The 20,181-nt window shown below is 40.9% G+C and overlaps 1 protein-coding gene across 2 annotated transcripts in view; it reads left to right on the top strand.

Annotated features, from left to right (window-relative positions):
* Positions 1–20,181, top strand: part of LOC311039915 (liprin-beta-1-like) — a 47,346-nt gene that overhangs the window by 9,843 nt on the left and 17,322 nt on the right. For both annotated transcript variants that reach the window (XM_084049930.1, XM_084049929.1), the window contains exons 2-12: positions 4,407–4,483; positions 6,600–6,805; positions 8,238–8,327; positions 8,575–8,688; positions 9,377–9,487; positions 10,769–10,861; positions 14,803–14,911; positions 17,802–17,863; positions 18,020–18,086; positions 18,341–18,477; positions 19,452–19,525. In XM_084049930.1, coding sequence (XP_083906056.1) covers positions 4,420–4,483; positions 6,600–6,805; positions 8,238–8,327; positions 8,575–8,688; positions 9,377–9,487; positions 10,769–10,861; positions 14,803–14,911; positions 17,802–17,863; positions 18,020–18,086; positions 18,341–18,477; positions 19,452–19,525 — 1,127 coding nt within the window. In that variant the 5' untranslated portion in view covers positions 4,407–4,419. The remainder of the gene's footprint in view (positions 1–4,406; positions 4,484–6,599; positions 6,806–8,237; positions 8,328–8,574; positions 8,689–9,376; positions 9,488–10,768; positions 10,862–14,802; positions 14,912–17,801; positions 17,864–18,019; positions 18,087–18,340; positions 18,478–19,451; positions 19,526–20,181) is intronic.

The following is a 20,181-nucleotide window of genomic DNA, read 5'->3' as shown; positions in this document are numbered from 1 at the left end:
TCTTTAACAATTGCACATGTATTCATTGATATAGTCATGTTGTGTGCAATGCAATTATAATTAAGTCTACCTGAGGTGGGATTCGAACCGGCTACCCTATGGTTTCAAGGCAGATGATTAAGCGATCAAGCTATTGAACCAACACACCTGAACCTGTGAAAAAGGGCCTCAAACATGTATTTGACACAGTTTCATGCAAATTGCTCAGAAATCCTGGATTTAAATGTTTTTCAAACTGCTCAAAATTGCAGACAATCTAAGGGCAGAGCTTACTGGTCAAAGTGATACATGTGTTCCTCATGAGTCAAGGCACATGTGTAAGCAGGTTTAACGGCTGTCGGCCAAACGAGGCATGACTTTTGCCTGTTTAAAGTTTGCATTTTCAAAAAATTGCTATAGCGCCCCCCTTTGACCAATTGGAGTAAGATTGGTTTCAGTGATACTTGGAAGGACCCTCTACAATATTGCAAAGTGTCAAACAAATGTGAGTCTGCATGTATGTGTTAGGGGCAGATGAATAATTTAAAAAAAGCTGCAATTTTCATTGGCTTATAAAAGCTTAACGTTTTCACTTATGGAAAATCCGCTTGGTTACGTCTGTCGGAATTGGTCCAAAGTTCATGTGTATACAGTTTCGTACAGATTGCTCATAAATCCCAGGAGGAGTAGGCTTTTTACTGCTTTTTACTGCTTTTCATAGAATTCGAAATGGTGGGAGATCTAAAGGTCAGAGGTCAAAAGTCAAACAGTGAAAGTTGTTAGGCATGAGGAGACGCATGTGTGTATCAAAGTTTCATGGCTGTAGGTGAAACAGGGCATGAGCTGTACCTGTTCAAAGTTGGCATTTTCAATTGAGTGCTACAGCGCCACCCTTTGGCCAATGTTTGTGAGTTTCGGGTTTTCGCCGTTTGGCATAGCCCTCTACCATATTGCCGAATTTCATAAAAAGTGACCACGCGGTTAGGCCAGAACTGGCAAAACCGGCGGAAGATCATGAACTCTTACAGATGTAATAAGGCTTCGAGCCTATTGGCCTCGAAACCTTAATAAAAAACATGAATCACATGATGGGGGCAAAGGGACAAGTCAACACGTGAAGAAAGAGTTTTACGCATTATGATCGGCTGAAACTTTCGTCCCTGGAACAAATCTGCACCTGGTTAGCTACTCTAATAACAATAACAGTTAAGTAGTGGTAATGACTAATATTAACAGTAGTATTGACATGGGAAGAGAATGAATGCATTTAGGTTATTTAAAACAGTGGTTCTCAAACTTTTTCATGTCAAGGACCCCCAAAATGATATGTATTTGGCTGCGTACCCCCGACCCCCCGGGGGCTCATAGCTCATAGCGCGGCACTCGGTGCCGCGCTATGAGCTTGTATATCTGTTATTTTTGAATAGCCAAAATATAAAATATGGTTAAAGTGGTTAAAATTATGATGATTAACTACTTTTGCTGGGGACCCCCTGGTACCACTGGGGGTCCCCGAACCCCACTTTAACAACCACTGCTTTTAAAAAACTAATCTGTTGCTTTTATTGAGTGGGTTTCTCCCACAGTCTGAGACAGGCAGCTGACCAAATACAGCCCCTACCCTGGTGTAAGGATAGCTCGCCGTCCTACTAAGGAAATACCTTTTTGAAAGAAAATGTCTCTTAAGGTCCCTGTGGCCCTGCTCCACCCTAAATCTGTGTGCCAGCTGCTAAACATAAATGCCAAAGCAAAGTGTCTTTATGTTCAAGCGTCATAGATAGGCTATTTTCTGGAATGTTCATTGAACAATAGTTTTGTTGTGTTATTTTTTTAAAGGGCATAATTTCCATTTAGTGCTGTGTGTAGTGGTGGTGGGCTCTATAATGGAGGGATTGTTTCATGTGCGCATAGATACATAACTTTGGATGCGATTCATGGTTGGCTCCGATAATGGCAGGTTTATAGGGTAGTGCCAATTACATGGAAATGTAAGTGTGACTATGTTTTGGTGGAAGCCGTATCCAGTGTTACTCTATGGGTCTGCAATTGAAATGGGGCAACAGAGCACTCAAAGCCCCTTGTGTTGTCAAGAGACCCCCCTCCCGCTGAGATGGAGGCCAGTGGTTTAGTTATAGACTTAAAGGAATAGTTCAACCAAAAAAATACTTTTTTTCCTATTGATTAGTCACCCCATGGAGACTTGAATTCATGGATATTTTTTTATTTTTGTCGCATTCCTAAGCCAGACTCTTTGTGTCTCCTACCGGAACTGCTGCCGGTATTCAAGTCTCCATCGGTTGACTAATCAATAGAAAAAAAGTATTTTTGGGGGTGAACTATCCCTTTAATACTTTTTTTGTAGTATTACCCTCTAGAATAATACTTAGTTGATCGGGGTTGGCGCTGTACTTGGTCTGCTCTTTTCCCCCTCTACATCAAATCTCTTTTCCGAAAAAGGGGCGATCTACAAGCTCGCAATGCGACGCGGTGTGAGCTTGAAGATTGTCTCTATTTTCGGCGACCGCCCCCCCCCCCAGAATACGCATTTCACCCCCAAGTCCCTGCCCCACATACCATGAGACCTGGACAACTAGAGTCTGTGTGTGTTGTTAGCTACTAAAGAGATTTCTTTGTTTTAGTTTTTTTTCTCCTGTAGACCAAGCAAGGCCCTTAATTTAAACTCTATCTCATGACAGTTTGTTTTTTGAACCTATTAAGACCTGAAGCCGATTCTACAAAATGTCTTGTATTACAGTATTCTGAAAAAAAACGATGTTTCTATATCAGTGGTGCTCAAACGTTTTCATGTCAAGGACCCTCAAAATGATGTGTTTGGCTGCCGACCCCCATCTCAAAATATTTTGTTCCAGGGACCCCCAGATGCAAAGATTTGAGTTAAAAAAGTTTGCTTTAAACAATATATATTCAAAGAATTGCACATATTTTCACGATTTCTCAAAAATAGCAGATCTACAAGCTCGTAGCGCGGCACTCGGTGCCGCGCTACAAGCTTGTAGGTCTGCTATTTTTGAATAGCCAAAGTGTAAAATAATGCTTTTTAGCTCAAGTCAAAAAGTGACACAGACGCGTCCCAGGTCTTAATGGGTTAAAACCAGATCTTATTTGAGGTGATAACTAAGTGATGTGTGGTCAATTTAGGTATGCCTGAATCTAAATGAGAAGCATGTGATTTCTGTTTGAATTCAGCCGTCAAGCGAGAGATAGCTCAGCTCATTGCCACTGTTGTTCAGGTTTGTTATGGAAGTTTGAGATTCCAAGCATGCCAGGGCTACAAGTCCTCAGACCCCTGGGAGAAAGAATGGTGCCATTATTGCAGATAGGAGCCCACCCTCCACTCCACCCCTTTGACTGGGCCGCATGGCCTCCGGAAAAACAAGCCCTGGGCTGGAGCTGCAGTTGTAGAAATTAGGCTATACCTCTCTCTCAAATTACTGCTCTCTTTGACTGACTCACAAACCCCATGGTAGATGTATTTATTTATTTAGAAAAAGGAAAAAAAGGCAAGAAATTTGAGCCCTGCACATTAATGTGATTACCAGCAAAAACACAATTATCATCTGCCCTTTTGTACATGTATTATATTAAATAGCGTATGGTATACTTATTTATACAAGACTGTTAAGTGAGCCAGTCTCCCAATGTCAGGATTGGGTTGGGGTCACAAAGGGTCCAAATGTACCCTTACAGGTCTGTAACTCAGAGAGTGACCAAATGCACATTTGTACACTCTTCAGAGTTAAATAAACACTAAGGATTTTTTTACAGTGTAGACTGGGGTCCCGAATATAAAAAAAACCTAAACGTATCAAATGGGGGTCCGTGTATATCAAACGGGGAGTCCTTGAAATAAAATAAAAAAGGTGGAGAATCACTCAGCTGAAGGAAGAAGATGGTAGATTGTGAAGCACTGACCTAGATTTCCTCTAGGAATAGCCCGGTAATGGGGCATCACTTATAACCTCTACAAAGCTTGCTTCTGTGGTCTTTCTGTAGACATTTTATGAAAAGCCTGAAATGGGGCTGATGATTTTGTTTACTTTGGGTTGTTGAGTTGAGGGCTTTCGGTTGGAGGAACGGCATTTAAAAACATCTTATAAGGGTACCGTGCTGTTTTGTGGACCCTACAAACCTTTTGATCAAAGCCCACTTATAATGAAACGGATGGAGCAAAGTAATTTTTATTACGGTGCTCGCCGTGGATTTTAATTACAGCTGATTATGAACAGCATGGAGGTGCATTGATGTCTCACTGGGAGTTTTACTCAATTTTGTTTGATTATTATGCATGATGCACAGAAGTGAAGATTGTATTCCTATTACGTCATTTATAAATGAGAATAATATTATTCGGGTCTTCTGCTTTCCCTCTCCTCTGCTGTTCACTCAACTACTTTTTATTCTTTCAGATCCGTTGAGAAGATGATGTCTGACGCCAGCGAAATGTTGGCAGCTGCCTTGGAACAAATGGATGGCATCATAGCAGGTAACCATAGTGCACGCGTTGGCATCAAATCCAGCCTATAGCATGTTTTAAGTGGACACAGCATACCGTGGGGTTTAGTGAGTCACATCTGGAAAGCGTTGCATTAGAAGGAGGCAATGATAAGTCCGGCAGATTGTAAACAATTTGTCCTTCACACCACTTTCAACCTGCCCTCCCTATTTTGAGGTTTTGTCAAAATGTCAAAGATTTTGGAAAATAAATCTACAAGGCTCACAATGGGTAGAGACGCGTTGTGAGCTGCTATTTGTGCTATTTTTTAAAATGGGGCTTAAGTAGTTAATGCGGTTCTCTTGAAGATGCACTGCAGCATTATGGAATAATACTTGTGCTCAAATGGTGCTGACACGCTGAGAGAGCATTCCTCTGCTATGAGAAATAAAGTGAGTTTTCCATTGTCCCAGCAGTGTAGGAAACTAATGATTATTCAAGCTCTGGGTATGGGATTTTGGAATATCACACACACACACACACACACACACACACACACACACACACACACACACACACACACACACACACACACACACACACACACACACACACACACACACACACACACACACACACACACACACACACACACACACACACAAATGTACACATTTAGGGAACGTTTGGGTCTGACTCCATGCTTTGCAGACGAGCCGACCAGACCGTTTGTTTTGATTGTCCTCACTTTTCCGCTGATGTGTGTAATTATAGCATTTGACCTTTCCTAATGGGGAAGAGATGGCTGATCACATGACATCCCCTTGATCACATGACACACACCCCCCCCCCCCTCCTCCCATTAAGCCCGACTCCCTCCATGCACTGCCTTGCCGCATTTAGATATTTATCTAGCTCCTCTCTTCATTATTGTTGGACATCTTCATACGAGGGCTGACATTTAAGCTGTCAGACAGCTGGTGTCTAGGAGTCTCGGGGAGATTACAGCTACACAGTGGGTTTTACAGCCATGCACAGAGGTTCAGTAAACAAGTGTTCACTTCTAAGGCTGGTTCAGAGAGATTAGGAAACTTTGATTGTCACTATATGTTTTTTGTACTTGTAATTGATGTTTTAGCTTTCTTGACCGAAGCTGCCAGTATGTTTCCAGGAATGGTCATATCCTGCCTTCAAGCAAGCATGAAAGCAGTGTGTGCATAACGTATACAAATATATAAAAAGAGTACGTTTGTGTGTAACGTATTATTCATAATATGTTTCTATTAGCCCATTTAAAACTGGGAAAGCATCCGTGTCATTTTAGCGTTGGCTATTCAAAAATAGCAGATATACAAGCTCACATTTTTGAAAAAATTGTGAATAATTTTGAATTATGAAAAAGTTTGAAAACCACTGATTTAGAAGGCATTTGTAGAATCGGCCTCAGGTCTTAATTAGCCTGGGACCAGACGAATCTGCCAGTGCATAAAATAAAAAAAAATTGGGTCTGGCACCGCTCCCTTGTGAATCCATTTCCTGCTCCCGAAGTCTGGGGTGACCAATCGGGGCCCAGTATTCAAATATGGGGGACTGTAATTGGTAGTTGGTTGTAGTGTCTAACCAATTGCGTGCCGAGCCATTCTTTTGATCCCGCCCCCTTGGGGGGAAAAAAAAAACCTCATAGAAGCACCAGACTCATATCCACGCAGTGATATAGTCTGGCCACGCGAGGCTAGGTCTTAACTCATTCAATGCCATGCTCATTTTTGGAATTTTGGCTCTGAGTGCCACAGCCAAAATTCATTGTAAAAAAAAAAGTGCTTAGGAAGCGAGATACAGCCTTTTTAAGTTATAGGTTAAACAAGGAGTGGATGGAGCAGCAAATCTTCAAATCATCATATCTTGGGTTCTGAACATGTTCTTCAAAAAAAAAAAATATATATATATATATATATATATATATATATATGTTTTTTTTTTTTTTTTTTTTTTTTTTCATGACGTCTTTTCATGACGTCTTTTCATGACGTCTTGGCGCTCAGGGCGTCAGGCCACGTGACGTCTTTGACGTCTTTTGGCACAGAATGAGTTAATGGGTTAACCCTTCCGTATCTGTCCCACACACACACACACACACACATACTGTATCTCTTCTGAATGCCCTCAGGCTCCAAGGCCATGGACTACTCCAACGGGCTGTTTCACTGCCAGTCGCCCTCCTCCCCGTTCCTCGGGAGCCTGCGGGCGCTGCACCTCCTCGAGGACCTCCGGGCGGCTCTGGAGCTGATGGACGGCGAGGAGCGCGACAACCTGCGCTGTCAGATCCCCGACTCCACGGCGGAGGGTCTGGCGGAGTGGCTGCAGGGACGAATGGTGAGAGAGGAGGAGCGGGGAGGGCGGTCACTCTGAGCAGTGTGTGCACTATTGCATTGGTTCTCAAAGTGGGGTCCGGGGACCCCCAGGGGTCCTTGTGGGGGGGTGCCAGGGGCTCCCCAGCGAAATTTGTTAACCCATTAAGACCTGAGGCAGTGTCTAAAAAAAATCTAAATCCAAACAATTTTTCGGAAAAAAATATAAAAAAATAATTTTCACGATTTTTCAAAAATAGCCCAAAGAAATCTAAAGTGACCAGGTCTTAATGGGTTAATAAAGTGTCACAATCATTTTAACCCCTTTTATCCATATTTTATACTTTGGCTATTCAAAAATAGCAGATATACAAGCTCATAGCGCGGCACCGAGTGCCGCGCTATGAGCTTGTAGATCGGCTATTTTCTTTTTATCGTGAAAATGTGTGCAAATCTCTTTTTAAAGCGAACATTTGTAACTCAAATCTTTGCTCCTGGGCGTCCCTGGAACGAAATATTTTGAGATGGGGGTCTGTGGCCAAATACGTATAATGTTGGGGGTCCTTGACATGAAAAAGTTTGAGCACCACTGCACTTTTGTACTGTGTGTGTGTGCAGTGTTGATGTGCAGTAAAAAAAAATGTTGACGATACTGTTGACCTATAAAATGGTTTGTCGATGATTCAGTCATGGTAACTCCAGGTATTCAAAGATGTCATTCTGAGAGTGTAATGAAATTGACTCTTTTTTTGCTCTGTAGTCTGAATGTTTCTCTGTTAATTTTAGAGCCCCCCCCCTTCCCTATCATCCTATTGTCCTTTGCTTTGAGACCCAATGGTGATGTGATCTGCTTTGCCTCTTGTTCTCATACTGACCCGTTACTGATACCTCGACTCTGTTTATTATAAGAGCATTGTTATGACGTGCGTTGCGAGTGATGGGACTTTCTGTAGGAGCCATGCTGGAAGACGTTTCCATCCTCGGGAGCAAAAGTTGATTCAGTCTGTATTTTTCTTACCCTCCTCACGGCCCTCGCGTTCCATGTCTGAAATGTGAGAGAGTAGTTTGCTTTTGATTCAAATGCCAAATCGATTGCATGTGAGAGTACTGTTGACCCTTTGCATACTTCTCTTCTTACCTGCTTTCACTTACTCTGTGACTTATTCACTTATTCAGTGATTTTTTTTTTCGCCGTTGCATTTTTTAACCATTATCGGCTGAAATGTTTCGGTGTCTTTCGGTGATATTTTTTCGGCGTTAAAACCCTTTTGGCCGAAAGCCGGAAATGCATTTTTTTAACCATTATCGGCCGAGTTGTATTTCTTTCTGTAATCTTGGCTCTGCCCTCAATGTATTCCTGAGAAAATAAATAAAGGTTGAATGTACGCAAATGCCATAGCAAACCAATGAGATAAAGCTGTGCCCTCTGACGAGGCCAGTCTTGGTTGTCATTTCAGACGAATGGACACGGTTCAGCGAGCACTGAAGCAGTCTATCAGGACCGTCTCTCCCGGCTCGAAAGTGACAAGGAGTGTCTTGTTCTCCAGGTGTGTTTGTGAGTGAGCGGACCTACCTCACACGTTAATGACCTTAGAGCAATTGAGTGAAAAATGGTGTTCATGTAAAAGGCTTTGTACTGTGCTTGCGTTTGAAACTCCATAGTTATTTTTCTGGTGTGGGTATTATGGCTAATTTATACTGTGTCGCTCATCAAAAATGATGGATTTTCAACTGAAAGAAAATACCTTTTTTGGTTGAGTGACAAAATATTAATTAAGCCGTACTATCTTCCAGGTTAGTGTTCTAAGCGACCAGGTTGAGGTGCAAGGGGAAAAGATCCGGGACTTGGACATGTGCCTGGAAGAACACCGGGAGAAGTTAAGTGTCACCGAGGATCTGCTCCAGCAGGTGAGGCCCTTCAGCAGGATATCACAGGTTTTCCATTGAAAGCAGATGCTCCTGTTTATTTGTTCTCTCTGGTATTTGTTCTCTGATATTGTAGTTGTATTGAGTAATGTAATCTGCTGTATACTGTAGCTTTGAAGCAGCTACTGTACTCCTATACATTAATGCCTCACTTCTCCTATTGCTGAACTGAATGTGTCCCTTTACCCCCTTTTAAACCACTTGTATGCCTATTCTGGGAGGAACATTCCGCAAAAATAGTAGATCTACAAGCTGTGTTGTGAGCTTGTAGATCGGCTTTTTTGGGTCAAAGACATGGTGTAGAGTTGACGGAAAAAGAGCGGTCGAAGTACAGTAACCCAGCTCCGTTTTACTAAGAATACACACAGTATCCACACACACCCACACACACATGCAAACGTGCGCTCCAGCTGATGCTATTAGTAGTTTTGGCTGAGAAGTGGCTGTAAACGGCTGTTTTTACTGTGTCGACCTCTGTCTTCTCAACCTTATAAAGCACCTTGAACTCAAACTACATTATGTGTGAATGGTGCTTTACAAATACAATTTATCGGATTTAAGTATAAAACGACACAATCCATCTGCCCTTCCACCTAATCTCAAGAAATGTGGCCTATACACACGACACCATTGTGCGCCTTGACCAAGTGTGCCGTGTCTTGTTTCATAGGAGCTGCTGAACAGGACCACGCTGGAAACTCACAAACTGGAACTGATGACAGAGGTGTCCAGTCTGAAACTGAAGCTCTCCTCTGTGGAGAGAGATCACAAGGAGGTCGAGGTAGACACACATTTTAAGAAGTATACACACACACGCACACCTCCTCACATGGAAACGTCTGAATATTTTCCAGAACGTTTGGACGTTGCAGTGGCTGCTGTACCTTCGCTTTGATATGCATGATCCCGAGTCTTGGCAGCCACCCCAGTCATTGTTTAAAGATGGTGAATCTGGCCAGGGGTCTGTCGGACTCGACTTCTGTGGTTCTGGGTGAACTGTCATATAAGGGACCAAAACACCCACTACCACCCCCCCTCCCCCACCCCCCTTGCTCCAGCAGCTGTTTCCTCCTATAAACTCTCCCTTCTCCTCTCCCCTCTGAGGGGGCTAAGAGAGAGAACTGTGAGAGTTATATTTTCCATGCACCCTTCACCAGCTTGGACATAAATTTGGAGGATATTGTGTGGAGTAGGTTTCAGACTCTTATTACCCATGGGGACTAGACGCCGGAGCCAAACTGCATTATATTTACTCCCCTACTCCTTTCCGTCTCCTTTTCCCATACCAATAGCTACAAATCAAGGCCGGGCTCAGAACATTACATTTATTCCCCGTGTCAGCATTGTTGATGCACTGTGGTTTGCGTTATTTGTCTAGAGACGAACGTGAGACTGACTCTCTTCACTGACGACACATCTTTCACAAATTCTCTCTGTGTACTTGTAATTGCTCCAAGCTGCAGCTCTCTCCTACAGTATCGCTGATTGGGGTAAAGGCAGCTGTGCGCTAATTGACCGTGACGTTTCCTCCTTGTCTGTGAATTGTGTCCATGTGTGGAGTGGGCTGCTCCGTCTCTCCAGGGGGACTTTTATCTGAAAGTATTATGTGGTGTCTTCGACAGGAATGCTACCTCGGTGGTGGTGATGACGATGATGATGATAATAATAATAATACTCTGGTGGCTCAGCTGGCTACTAGTGCGTCAACATTGATTCCAATAGGAATCAAAGCTATGCTGTATTGTCATTGTATTGCCCAATTTGTATTGTTTGTTTATTGTCATAAAATGATAATACCCTCTCCCCCACACACTGCAGAATTCCCCAGTGAAAATTGCTCTGACAAAGTTGCTTAATATACTATGAACTCTAGCGTCCATATTCTGTAGTTGCAGTAATAGTTGCAAAAAGCGTCCAATTTGGTGATTTTTTTTGGCAAAAAATAGCAAATCTACAAGGTCAACAGGTTGTAAGCTTTTTTCTATTTTCTCTATTGACGTACAATGAAGTTAATGGGGTTTAAGTGGCTAAAGAGTAAGGGGGTCTTTTTTTTCCTCCTCAGGGCTTATACCAGGAAGTGACAGACCTGCGGTTCAAGTTGACTGATATGGAGCATGAAAGGCTACAGTGTGAGAAGAAACTCAACGCTTCCCAAGTGAGTGTGCAGTCCACTGGTTAAAGTTATATAGTTACAGTATGCCAAGTTTCACTAGTGACCAAGCATAACAAAAGTACACCGAGTGACTTAGCTTTTCGACATGCCTTGTTATAACAGGATGGTTATTGTTAAAGGTAGGGTAAATGATATTTTTTTGTAATCTTTTTTTTTGGTTATAAAGGTTAAAGTACTATATTCTGATAGTAATCATTGCTACAGAGCGTTTGTTCGGTCACAGGGGCCTCTCCAGCTCTTTAGTAAACAGAATATAGTACATTTTCAGGTAGGTGACACAATTTAAGCCAATCAGGAGAGAGCACTGAAAATGCATGTTCTGTTTAATAAAGAGCTGGAGAGACATGGAGACTCCTTTTACTGAACAAGTTATCTATAGCAATGAGTACTATCAGAATATAGAGCTATTTAACACTTATTTTACCCAAAGTAAATCACTTACCCTACCTTTAAGTTTCCTTTGTGCTTTACACTATGTTACTTTACTTATTCCCAGTGGTGGAAAGTCACTAAGTACATTTACTTAAGTACTGTACTTAAGTAAAAAGTGTTTGTACTTTACTTGAGCAATTCCAATTTCCAATACTTTTACTTCTACTCCACTACATCTCAGAGGCAAATATTGTACTTTTACTCCACTACAATTATTTGAAAACTAGTTACTAGTTACTATTTTACAGATATAAATTATGATATTATAAAACATACATAAACCACTTTTGCCCTATTTTATACCTATAGGCTATTTGAAAATAGCCGATCTACAAGCTCACAACGTGTCGCACCGCGACGCGTTGTGAGCTTGCAGATCTGCTACTTTCAAATATTTTAGTACTTTTACTTTTGGTACTTAAAGTATATTTTGATGCCAATACTTTTTGTACTTTTACTCAAGTAAACTTTTAATTCTGGACTTTTACTTGTAACAGAGCATTTCTATATTGCAGTATTGGTACTTTTTACTAAAGCAAAACATTTGAGTACTTTTTCCACCACTGCTTATTCCTGCCTTCCCTCCTTTTCTACCTTTCCGTTCCAACGTGTCCCTCTCTCTCTCTCTTCTGACCGGCATGTCTCTTTCAACACGCTAACCTGCTAAGCATTCAAAGTGGAACACTTTCACAGCGGTTCATCGCTGGAGATGACGAGGCGATGGAAGTTTAAAGCTGCAGCCGTTGCTCCGCTCCTCTCTTCCCTAACGGTCTTCTAAACCCTCCTCTCTGTCTGCCGCTGCACACACACTGCTTTTCCTGACTTTCACCACGTTTCCTGTAAGTGCTTCCACCGTCCCTACGGCCGTTCCGGGAGCTTCAGATCATCTCGCGCACTTGTTAACGTACCCGTTAACCCATTAAGACCTGGAACTGTCTCATTTTTAGATTTGAGCTAAAAAGCATTATTTTACACTTTGGGCTATTCAAAAATAGCAGATCTACAAGCTCATAGCGCGGCACCGAGTGCCGCGCTATGAGCTTGTAGATCTGCTATTTTTGAAAAATCGTGAAAATGTGTGCAAATCTTTGAATATATATATTTTTAAAGCGAACATTTTTAACTCAAATCTTTGCTTCTGGGGGGTCCCTGGAACAACATATTTTGATGGGGGTCCGCGGCCAAATACATATCATTTTGGGGGTCCTTGACATGAAAAAGATTGAGCACCACTGATATAGAAACATACGTTTTTCAGAAAACTGTTGAGATTTAGGACACATGTAGAATCGGCTTCAGGTCTCAATGGGTTAACGTACCCGTTAACCTGTCACTGTGGAGTTTTCACTGGGTACATCCACACATGAGCGTACGCTAGCGTGCAAATGTACGCCCCGGAAGTCGGAAGTCCCGTCCACTCCCATGTTATAGGAAAAAACGGACCGGAACTTCCGTTTTTTAACTTAACATGAGAGTGGATGGGGCTAGCGCCACGTAGCGTAGCGTCGCGCGTTAGCGTACGCTCATGTGTGGATGTACCCTCTGCCCTAAGGCCAGTGGTGGGAAAAGTACTCGAATGTTTTACTTAAGTAAAAGTATCAATACTGCAATGTAGAAGTACTCTTTTACAAGTGAATGTCTGGAATTCAAAATGTACTTGAGTAAAAGTACAAAAGTATTGGTATCAAAATGTGATGCGATGCAACGCGTTGTGAGCTTGTAGATCTGCTATTTTCAAATAGCTTAGGTATAAAATAGGGCTTAAGTGGTTAATGTACGTTTTATAATGTAATAATGTATAACTGCAAAGTAACTAGTAACTAAAGTTGTCAAATAATTGTAGTGGAGTAAAAGTACAATATTTGCCTCTGAGATGTAGTGGAGTAGAAGTAAAACTACTGATAATTGGAAATACTCCAGTAAAGTAAAAGTACCTCAAAATTGTACTTAAGTACAGTACTTGAGTAAAAGTACTTCGTTACTTTACACCACTGCCTAAGGCTGAAGCAAAGGATGGCTATTACAGGGCGATATATTTTGTTTATTGCCTGCGGAGCATGCCACACCAATGTTTCTCTGCTTGTACTTGTATGAGTGAGTGACATATCATTGTAAAGCAGGGGTCTTCAACGTTTTCAGCCCAAGGACCCCCTAGCTGAGAGAGAGATGAAGCAGGGACCCCCTCCATATTGTATAAAATTGTTTCAGATTAAACTTTTTTTTGTTTACTTGGTCTTGCTCTTTTTTCCCTCTACACCTATACCTCTATACCACAAGCCCACAACGCCTTGCAGCGCGAGGCGTTGTGAGCTTGTAGATCTGCTATTTTTGGCTAAAGTTATATAATTATATATATAAATGATATATCACACAAAGATTTGGCGGACCCCCTGTAGTACCTCGGTCCCGGACCCCGTGTTGAAGACCCCTGTTGTAAAGAGTATGTGTGCCTTATTTCAGATGCAAGCTCTGGCCTTTAGTTTAGATACTTTCATACTTTCTTTAAAGGAGCAGTTTACCCAAAATGTTCTTATTTTCTATCAATTACACAATACACATCCCCTGAAGCATTGAATTCATGCAGATTGTTTTGTTTTTGTCGCATTCAATACTTTGATTACCGGTGGAAAGATGCTAATGTATATAAATACACCCGGTCATCAAATTATTGGCTCAGGAATAATTATGTCAAAAACAAAAGAATCTCCATAAATGCAAGTCTCCATGGGGTGAGTAATCGATAGAAAAAAAGTCATTTTGGGGGTGAAATATCCCTTTTAACGATAAAAGTACCATCTTGTTTATGAGACAAGATACAGAGCAGTTACCAGGGTACAGTATTTGTGTTGTAGGTGGGTAATGTGTCATGGTAAAATAATACTTTGGTATGTGGTAGTCAAGTAAACATTGTTTAACATGGTTTAATACTGAACACATAGAGTTGACCGTGCTACTATTCTTCATGTTGGACAAAGCTGGAGTTGGTTAGTCTATCAAAATCATTTATTCACATCCTCCCCTCCTCTCCCAAGGCTGATTTTAACCCATTAAGACCTGGAACTGTGTCATTTTTAAATTTGAGCTAAAAAGCATTATTTTACTCTTTGGGCTATTCAAAAATAGCAGATATACAAGCTCATAGCGCGGCACCGAGTGCCGCGCTATGAGCTTGTATATCTGCTATTTTTTTTAAATCGTGAAAATGTGTGCAAATCTTTGAATATATATATATTTTTAAAGCGAACATTTTTTTACTCAAATCTTTGATCTGGGGGTCCCTGGAACACAATATTTTGATGGGGGTCCTCGGCCAAATACATATAATTTTGGGGGTCCTTGACATGAAAAAGATTGAGCACCACTGATATAGAAACGTACGTTTTTCTGAAAACTGTTGAGATTTAGGAGACATGTAGAATCGGCTTCAGGTCTCAATGGGTTAAAAGTCATTGAGTTGAAAAGTCGTGACTCACGTCTTCTCTCCCTCGCAGGAAGAACTGCAGCTTCTGCAGGGGCATTTGGAGGAGAGGGAGACGGAGGTGAGCAGGCTAAAAGACCAGACCAGACTCGGGGCCGAGCGCCAAGACGTCGAAGAGAAAGGTGGGAGACGTTCTTTTAACGGTTGGTCTGGAAACCTCGTCTATCCAGGGGAGTCAAATCGTAATATTTCAGTAGGGTTTATAAGGATTAGACTAAAAGAGACTTGACATTCCAGCAACTGGTAGATTCCCCCTTAAGGGTCCCTTTCTGAAGTAATTATCCTGACTGCACTTTCAACCCGACCTGAGAGATGGAATTCCCCCCCCCCCCCCCCCCAAAAAAAATAATAAATAATAATTTCATGCTGTCATGCGCTGTCGTAGTCAGTGGTGTAAAGTAACTACTGTAAGTACATGTACTCAAGTACTGTACTTAAGTACAATTTTGAGTTTTTTTCAGTTAAAGTGAATTTTTGACTTTACTGGAGTATTTCCAATTTTCAGTACTTTTACTTCTACTCCACTAAATCTCAAAGGCAAATATTGTACCTTTACTCCACTACAATTATTTGAAAACTTTAGTTACTGGTTACTTTGCAATCATCAATTATTATTTTATAAAACATACATTAACCACTTTAACCCTATTTTATACATAGGCTATTTGAAAATAGCCGATCTACAAGCTCACAACGCGTTGCGATGCGACGCGTTTGAGCTTATAGATCTGCTATTATCAAACATTTTAGTACTTTTACTTTTGGTACTTTGATACGAATACTTTTGTACTTTTACTCAAGTCAATTTTGAATTCCGGACTTTTACTTGTAACGGGGTATTTCTATATTGCAGTATTGATACTTTTACTTAAGTAAAACATTTGAGTACTTTTTCCACCACCGGTCGTAGTCAACACTGTAATGAGTTGAAGAAGAGGTTCTTCCCTCTGCTCAGTTCTTTATGTGTCTGAACACAGTAAAATCCTTAGTGTTGTACAAAATGGTGGTTCCATTTGTACATTATTCTGAGTTAAATTGACACTTAGAATTTTACTGTGTAGGTTTCATACCACACATGTTTGAACAGGATCATGTACTCCTTCAAAGCACTGCTGACTTTCCCTTATCAACGTTTTGTAGCTGGAGCAATGCCATTTATTTAGAGGTTTGTCGTACATTCTGCAATATTCACGACACTCAAAACAATATGGAGATGATCCCACATTATCTAAATGTTTTCTAAGACTCCACCCTATGCATGTTTCTTGCACAGATAGACACGAGGCCTCTGGAAGCGCTCCTCGCAGAGAGTCTGAACCAGACTGCAAAAACAGATGATTTACGAATGCATTTGGGCTTCACATGGCTCTCGTTTATTCTGCAGTGAACCCATGACCAAATTATCAGTGTAGTGCAGTGTTGATTTCCTCGACTAAAACTATGACGACTACCTTTTTTCACTGACGAAAACTAAATAAAAACAAGATAAAACCTAAGCTATGATGACTAAAACTAAGACTAAATATACTGACAATTTCATCAACATTTTAGACTAAAATGTTAGTGAGGGACTAGTGGAGAAGAGATCCAGTAGAACTAAAAGACAAGTCATTTTATGTTTGGTTGCGCTCCGATGTTGTGCTCTGAAAATAGCAGATCTACAAGCTCACAACGCGTCGCGCTGCGACGCGTTGTGAGCTTGTAGATCGGCTACTTTCAGCATACAACCAAGTGTAAAATTGCCATTACGACGCCATCAAGACACCGCCAAATTACATTTTGGACGACTAAATCAACTGTAGATTTAGTCGACTAAAAACTTATGATATTTAGTCGACTAAAACTAGACAAAATCTAAGACATTTCAGATGACTAAAATATGACAAAAACTAAATGGAATTCTATTCAAAAGACTACGACTAAAACTAAATCAAAATTTGCTGTCAAAATCAACACTGCCGATGCACACATTGAAACTAGACTCATATAAATAACTTGATAATGCAACTCAGCCCTGTCACCTGTTAACGCACTTATCCCTCAGGTACCAGGGATGTTTATATTTGCCCTTTTAGTGCAACGCTGCCTTCTGGGAAATTAGATTTAGCCGTTTTGCAGCTTCAGTTTCCACAGGGTTGGAGACAGGAGTTATCTGCTGGAGACGGCGTGCCCACAATACAACCATGACGAACCCAAGGGACTTAATTACTGGAAGTAATTTCCAATGCACTGCTCTCTGACTCGTTGGGATGCATAGATTGTGTGTAAACTCATACACAACAGTGTGAAAACTCAAAGTGGTTGAGTCTGTCTGTGGGTTTTATAAATATTGAACCAATGAACACATCTGTGTGTCATTTTATTTTTTTAGCTATAGACTATAACCATTATTTTCTACTTTGGCTATTCAAAAATAGCAGATCTACAAGCTCATAGCGCGGCACCGAGTGCCGCGCTATGAGCTTGTGGATCTGCTATTTTTTTATCTTGAAAACTTGTGCAAATCTTTGAATATATATATTTTTATATTTTAGATTTTTAACTAAAATATTTTCTTCTGGGGGTCCCTGGAACCAAACCTTTTTCGTGTCAAGGACCCCCAAAATTATATATATTTGGCCACGGACCCAAATCTCAAAATGTTTAGTTCCAGGGACCCCCAGTAGTAAAGATTTGAGTAAAAAAAATTGCTTTAAAAAAATATATACATTCAAAGATTTGCATGCAAGTTTTCACGATTTTTCAAAAATAGCAGATCTACAAGCTCATGAGCTCAAGCTCATCTTCAGAGATCTACAAGCTCATGAGCTTGTAGATTTGCTATTTTTGAATAGCCAAAGTAAAAAAATAATGATTTTAAGTGGTTACACAGATGTGTTCCCGGTTTTAACGGGTTAACAAGAGCTTGTAACTAAATAATAACTCACTGGATCCATTGGAACACAGGTTCATTTTTCTGAAAAGTGACTTTTACATACAACAACAACGGTATGGAATGTACCTTGTTTTCAGATGCAGAAATGTTGAAGATGAAGATGGCATTGCAGAACCTGATGTCCGCCAACAATGAGAAGGTACAGTTACGGTACTGTGATGCTGTTGCTCTCCTAGAATGTACAGTATTAGTTCGGTTTCCACTTAGATACGCTTAAAGGATTCACCATGGGAAACAGCGTGTTGGAAGGGACCATGTCTCTGATTTGAACTGAAACAATCCTCTTTGCATACAGGAGCAGAGGATAGAGGGGCTTCAGAGATCTCTCACGCAGTACAGGAATGTTCAAGAGTTGGTGAAAGGTGAGGCTCCACTGTTTACTGCTATTATTAGACAGCAAAAAAAAAAAGTAATCTATTTTACAATCAATTAAATGAACACTGAGGATTTTACTGTGTGTATTCATAATTTGCAACGGAAATTAAAGAGATGCTTGTATAATCATGTCATTAGAATCTGTAGTCAATCGAGTGCCATTCCTAGGCTCAAGTTACTTATAGAAATGGAGTCAAGCAAGCAGAACATTTGTCACAAATGCGTGACTTTCTGTTCACAGAGAAGCTGAACGAAGACGACTATGACGACATCCCAGATGATCCCTCGAGTCCCAACTCCGTGGCGACAGACAAAGTCACACTAACCCTCTCATTGGACGAGGACGAGGAGGAGGAGACAGGAAGGAGCTCTGGTGAGGTAAACACCACCTCTGTCAAAACAATCCACACACAGGATGGACCCCAGACTGGAGACTTCCTTAGAAAACACTATTTTAGCCTCCCACTCTGCTCCCAGGAATCCAGGAGGTCAGCGGTCCTGTTTAGGCTATTACTCCAGCAGAAAGCCATTAAAAGGAGCAATTCACCCATTTTCAACCTCACTTTCCTGTAATTCGTCTTCACTCGTGTTCATTGTAAGATGGCACAATTTCCGCCCCCACACTCGCTCTGTGTCTCAGAGGTGGGCTATATGGGCAGTTCAGAAACCTGCCTACCAATGACATCATCGATGTAGATTCCAACCTATTTTAAGTTTGAGATTTTATTTGACATTACCACCGATGATGCCATTGGAGGAAACCAATGATGTCAAATAGACAGATCAATAGAATGATTTCGGAACTGTCCACAGCCCACCACCTGAGGCGCAGAGCAAGCAGACAGAAATGGTACCATCTTATAATCAGTGGTGGAAAAAGTACTCAAATTCTTTACTAAGTAAAAGTACCAATACTGCAATATAGAAATACACCGTTACAAGTAAAAGTCCAGAATTCAAAATTGACTTGAGTAAAAGTACAAAAGTATTGGCATCAAAATGTACTTAAAGTACCAAAAGTAAAAGTACTAAAATATTTGAAAATAGCCTAGGTGTAAAATAGTAACTAGTAACGATAGTTTTCAAATCATTGTAGTGGAGTAAAAGTACAATATTTGCCTCTGAGATGTAGTGGAGTAGAAGTAAAAGTATTGCAAATTGGAAATACTCAAGTAAAGTACAAAGACCTTCCACCACTGCTTATAATGAGCATTAGCGAAGACCAATTGTATGAAGATCAGGTTGAAAATGGGTGACGTGCTCCTTTTAAATTTGTATAGGCTGTGTTTTGCCGTTGAGCCAACGTGTCCACAAGCTAACTCTTTTGTCCCCGGCTCTCTGCCTTGTCCCAGTCTATTCCATGTATAGCGGTGCTCTCGGAAATGAACGAACTGGACAGGGAGAGACAGCTCCAGGCATCAGAAAGGTAAAACTCACCAGTGGTGGACACTAGTGACCATAAGTACATTTACTTCCAAATGATTGTACATATTGCACTGACTCCACTACAATTCTAGGAAGGGGGAAATAATTGTGAATACATTAATTCATAAAACATTATGAACTAACCACTCCTATTTAACCCATTAAGACCCGGAACTGTGTCATTTTTAGATTTGAGCTAAAAAAGCATTATTTCACACTTTGGGCTATTCAAAAATAGCAGATCTACAAGCTCGTAGCGCGGCACCGAGTGCCGCGCTACGAGCTTGTAGATCTGCTATTTTTGAAAAATAGTGAAAATTAAAGCGAACATTTTTAACTCAAATCTTTGCTTCTGGGGGTCCCTGGAACAACATATTTTGATGGGGGTCCGTGGCCAAATATATATAATTTTGGGGGTCGTTGACATGAAAAAGATTGAGCATCACTGATATAGAAATATACGTTTTTCAGAATACTGTTGAGATTTAGGAGACATGTAGAATCGGCTTCAGGTCTCAATGGGTTAACCTAGTCCTATTTAAACTACAGTGAAAATAACAGATCTATAAGCTCATTTGACCAGGAGTATCTAAACTCTGACTCAAGTACTCGGGGTTGAGTAATCTTGTACTTTAGTCATTTCTGTTTGACATTCTC

Source organism: Gymnoscopelus microlampas (genome assembly GCF_963454915.1).
Source record: "Gymnoscopelus microlampas genome assembly, chromosome: 23".
Lineage (NCBI taxonomy): Eukaryota > Metazoa > Chordata > Actinopteri > Myctophiformes > Myctophidae > Gymnoscopelus > Gymnoscopelus microlampas.
This window is presented reverse-complemented; position numbering and strand designations above follow the sequence as displayed.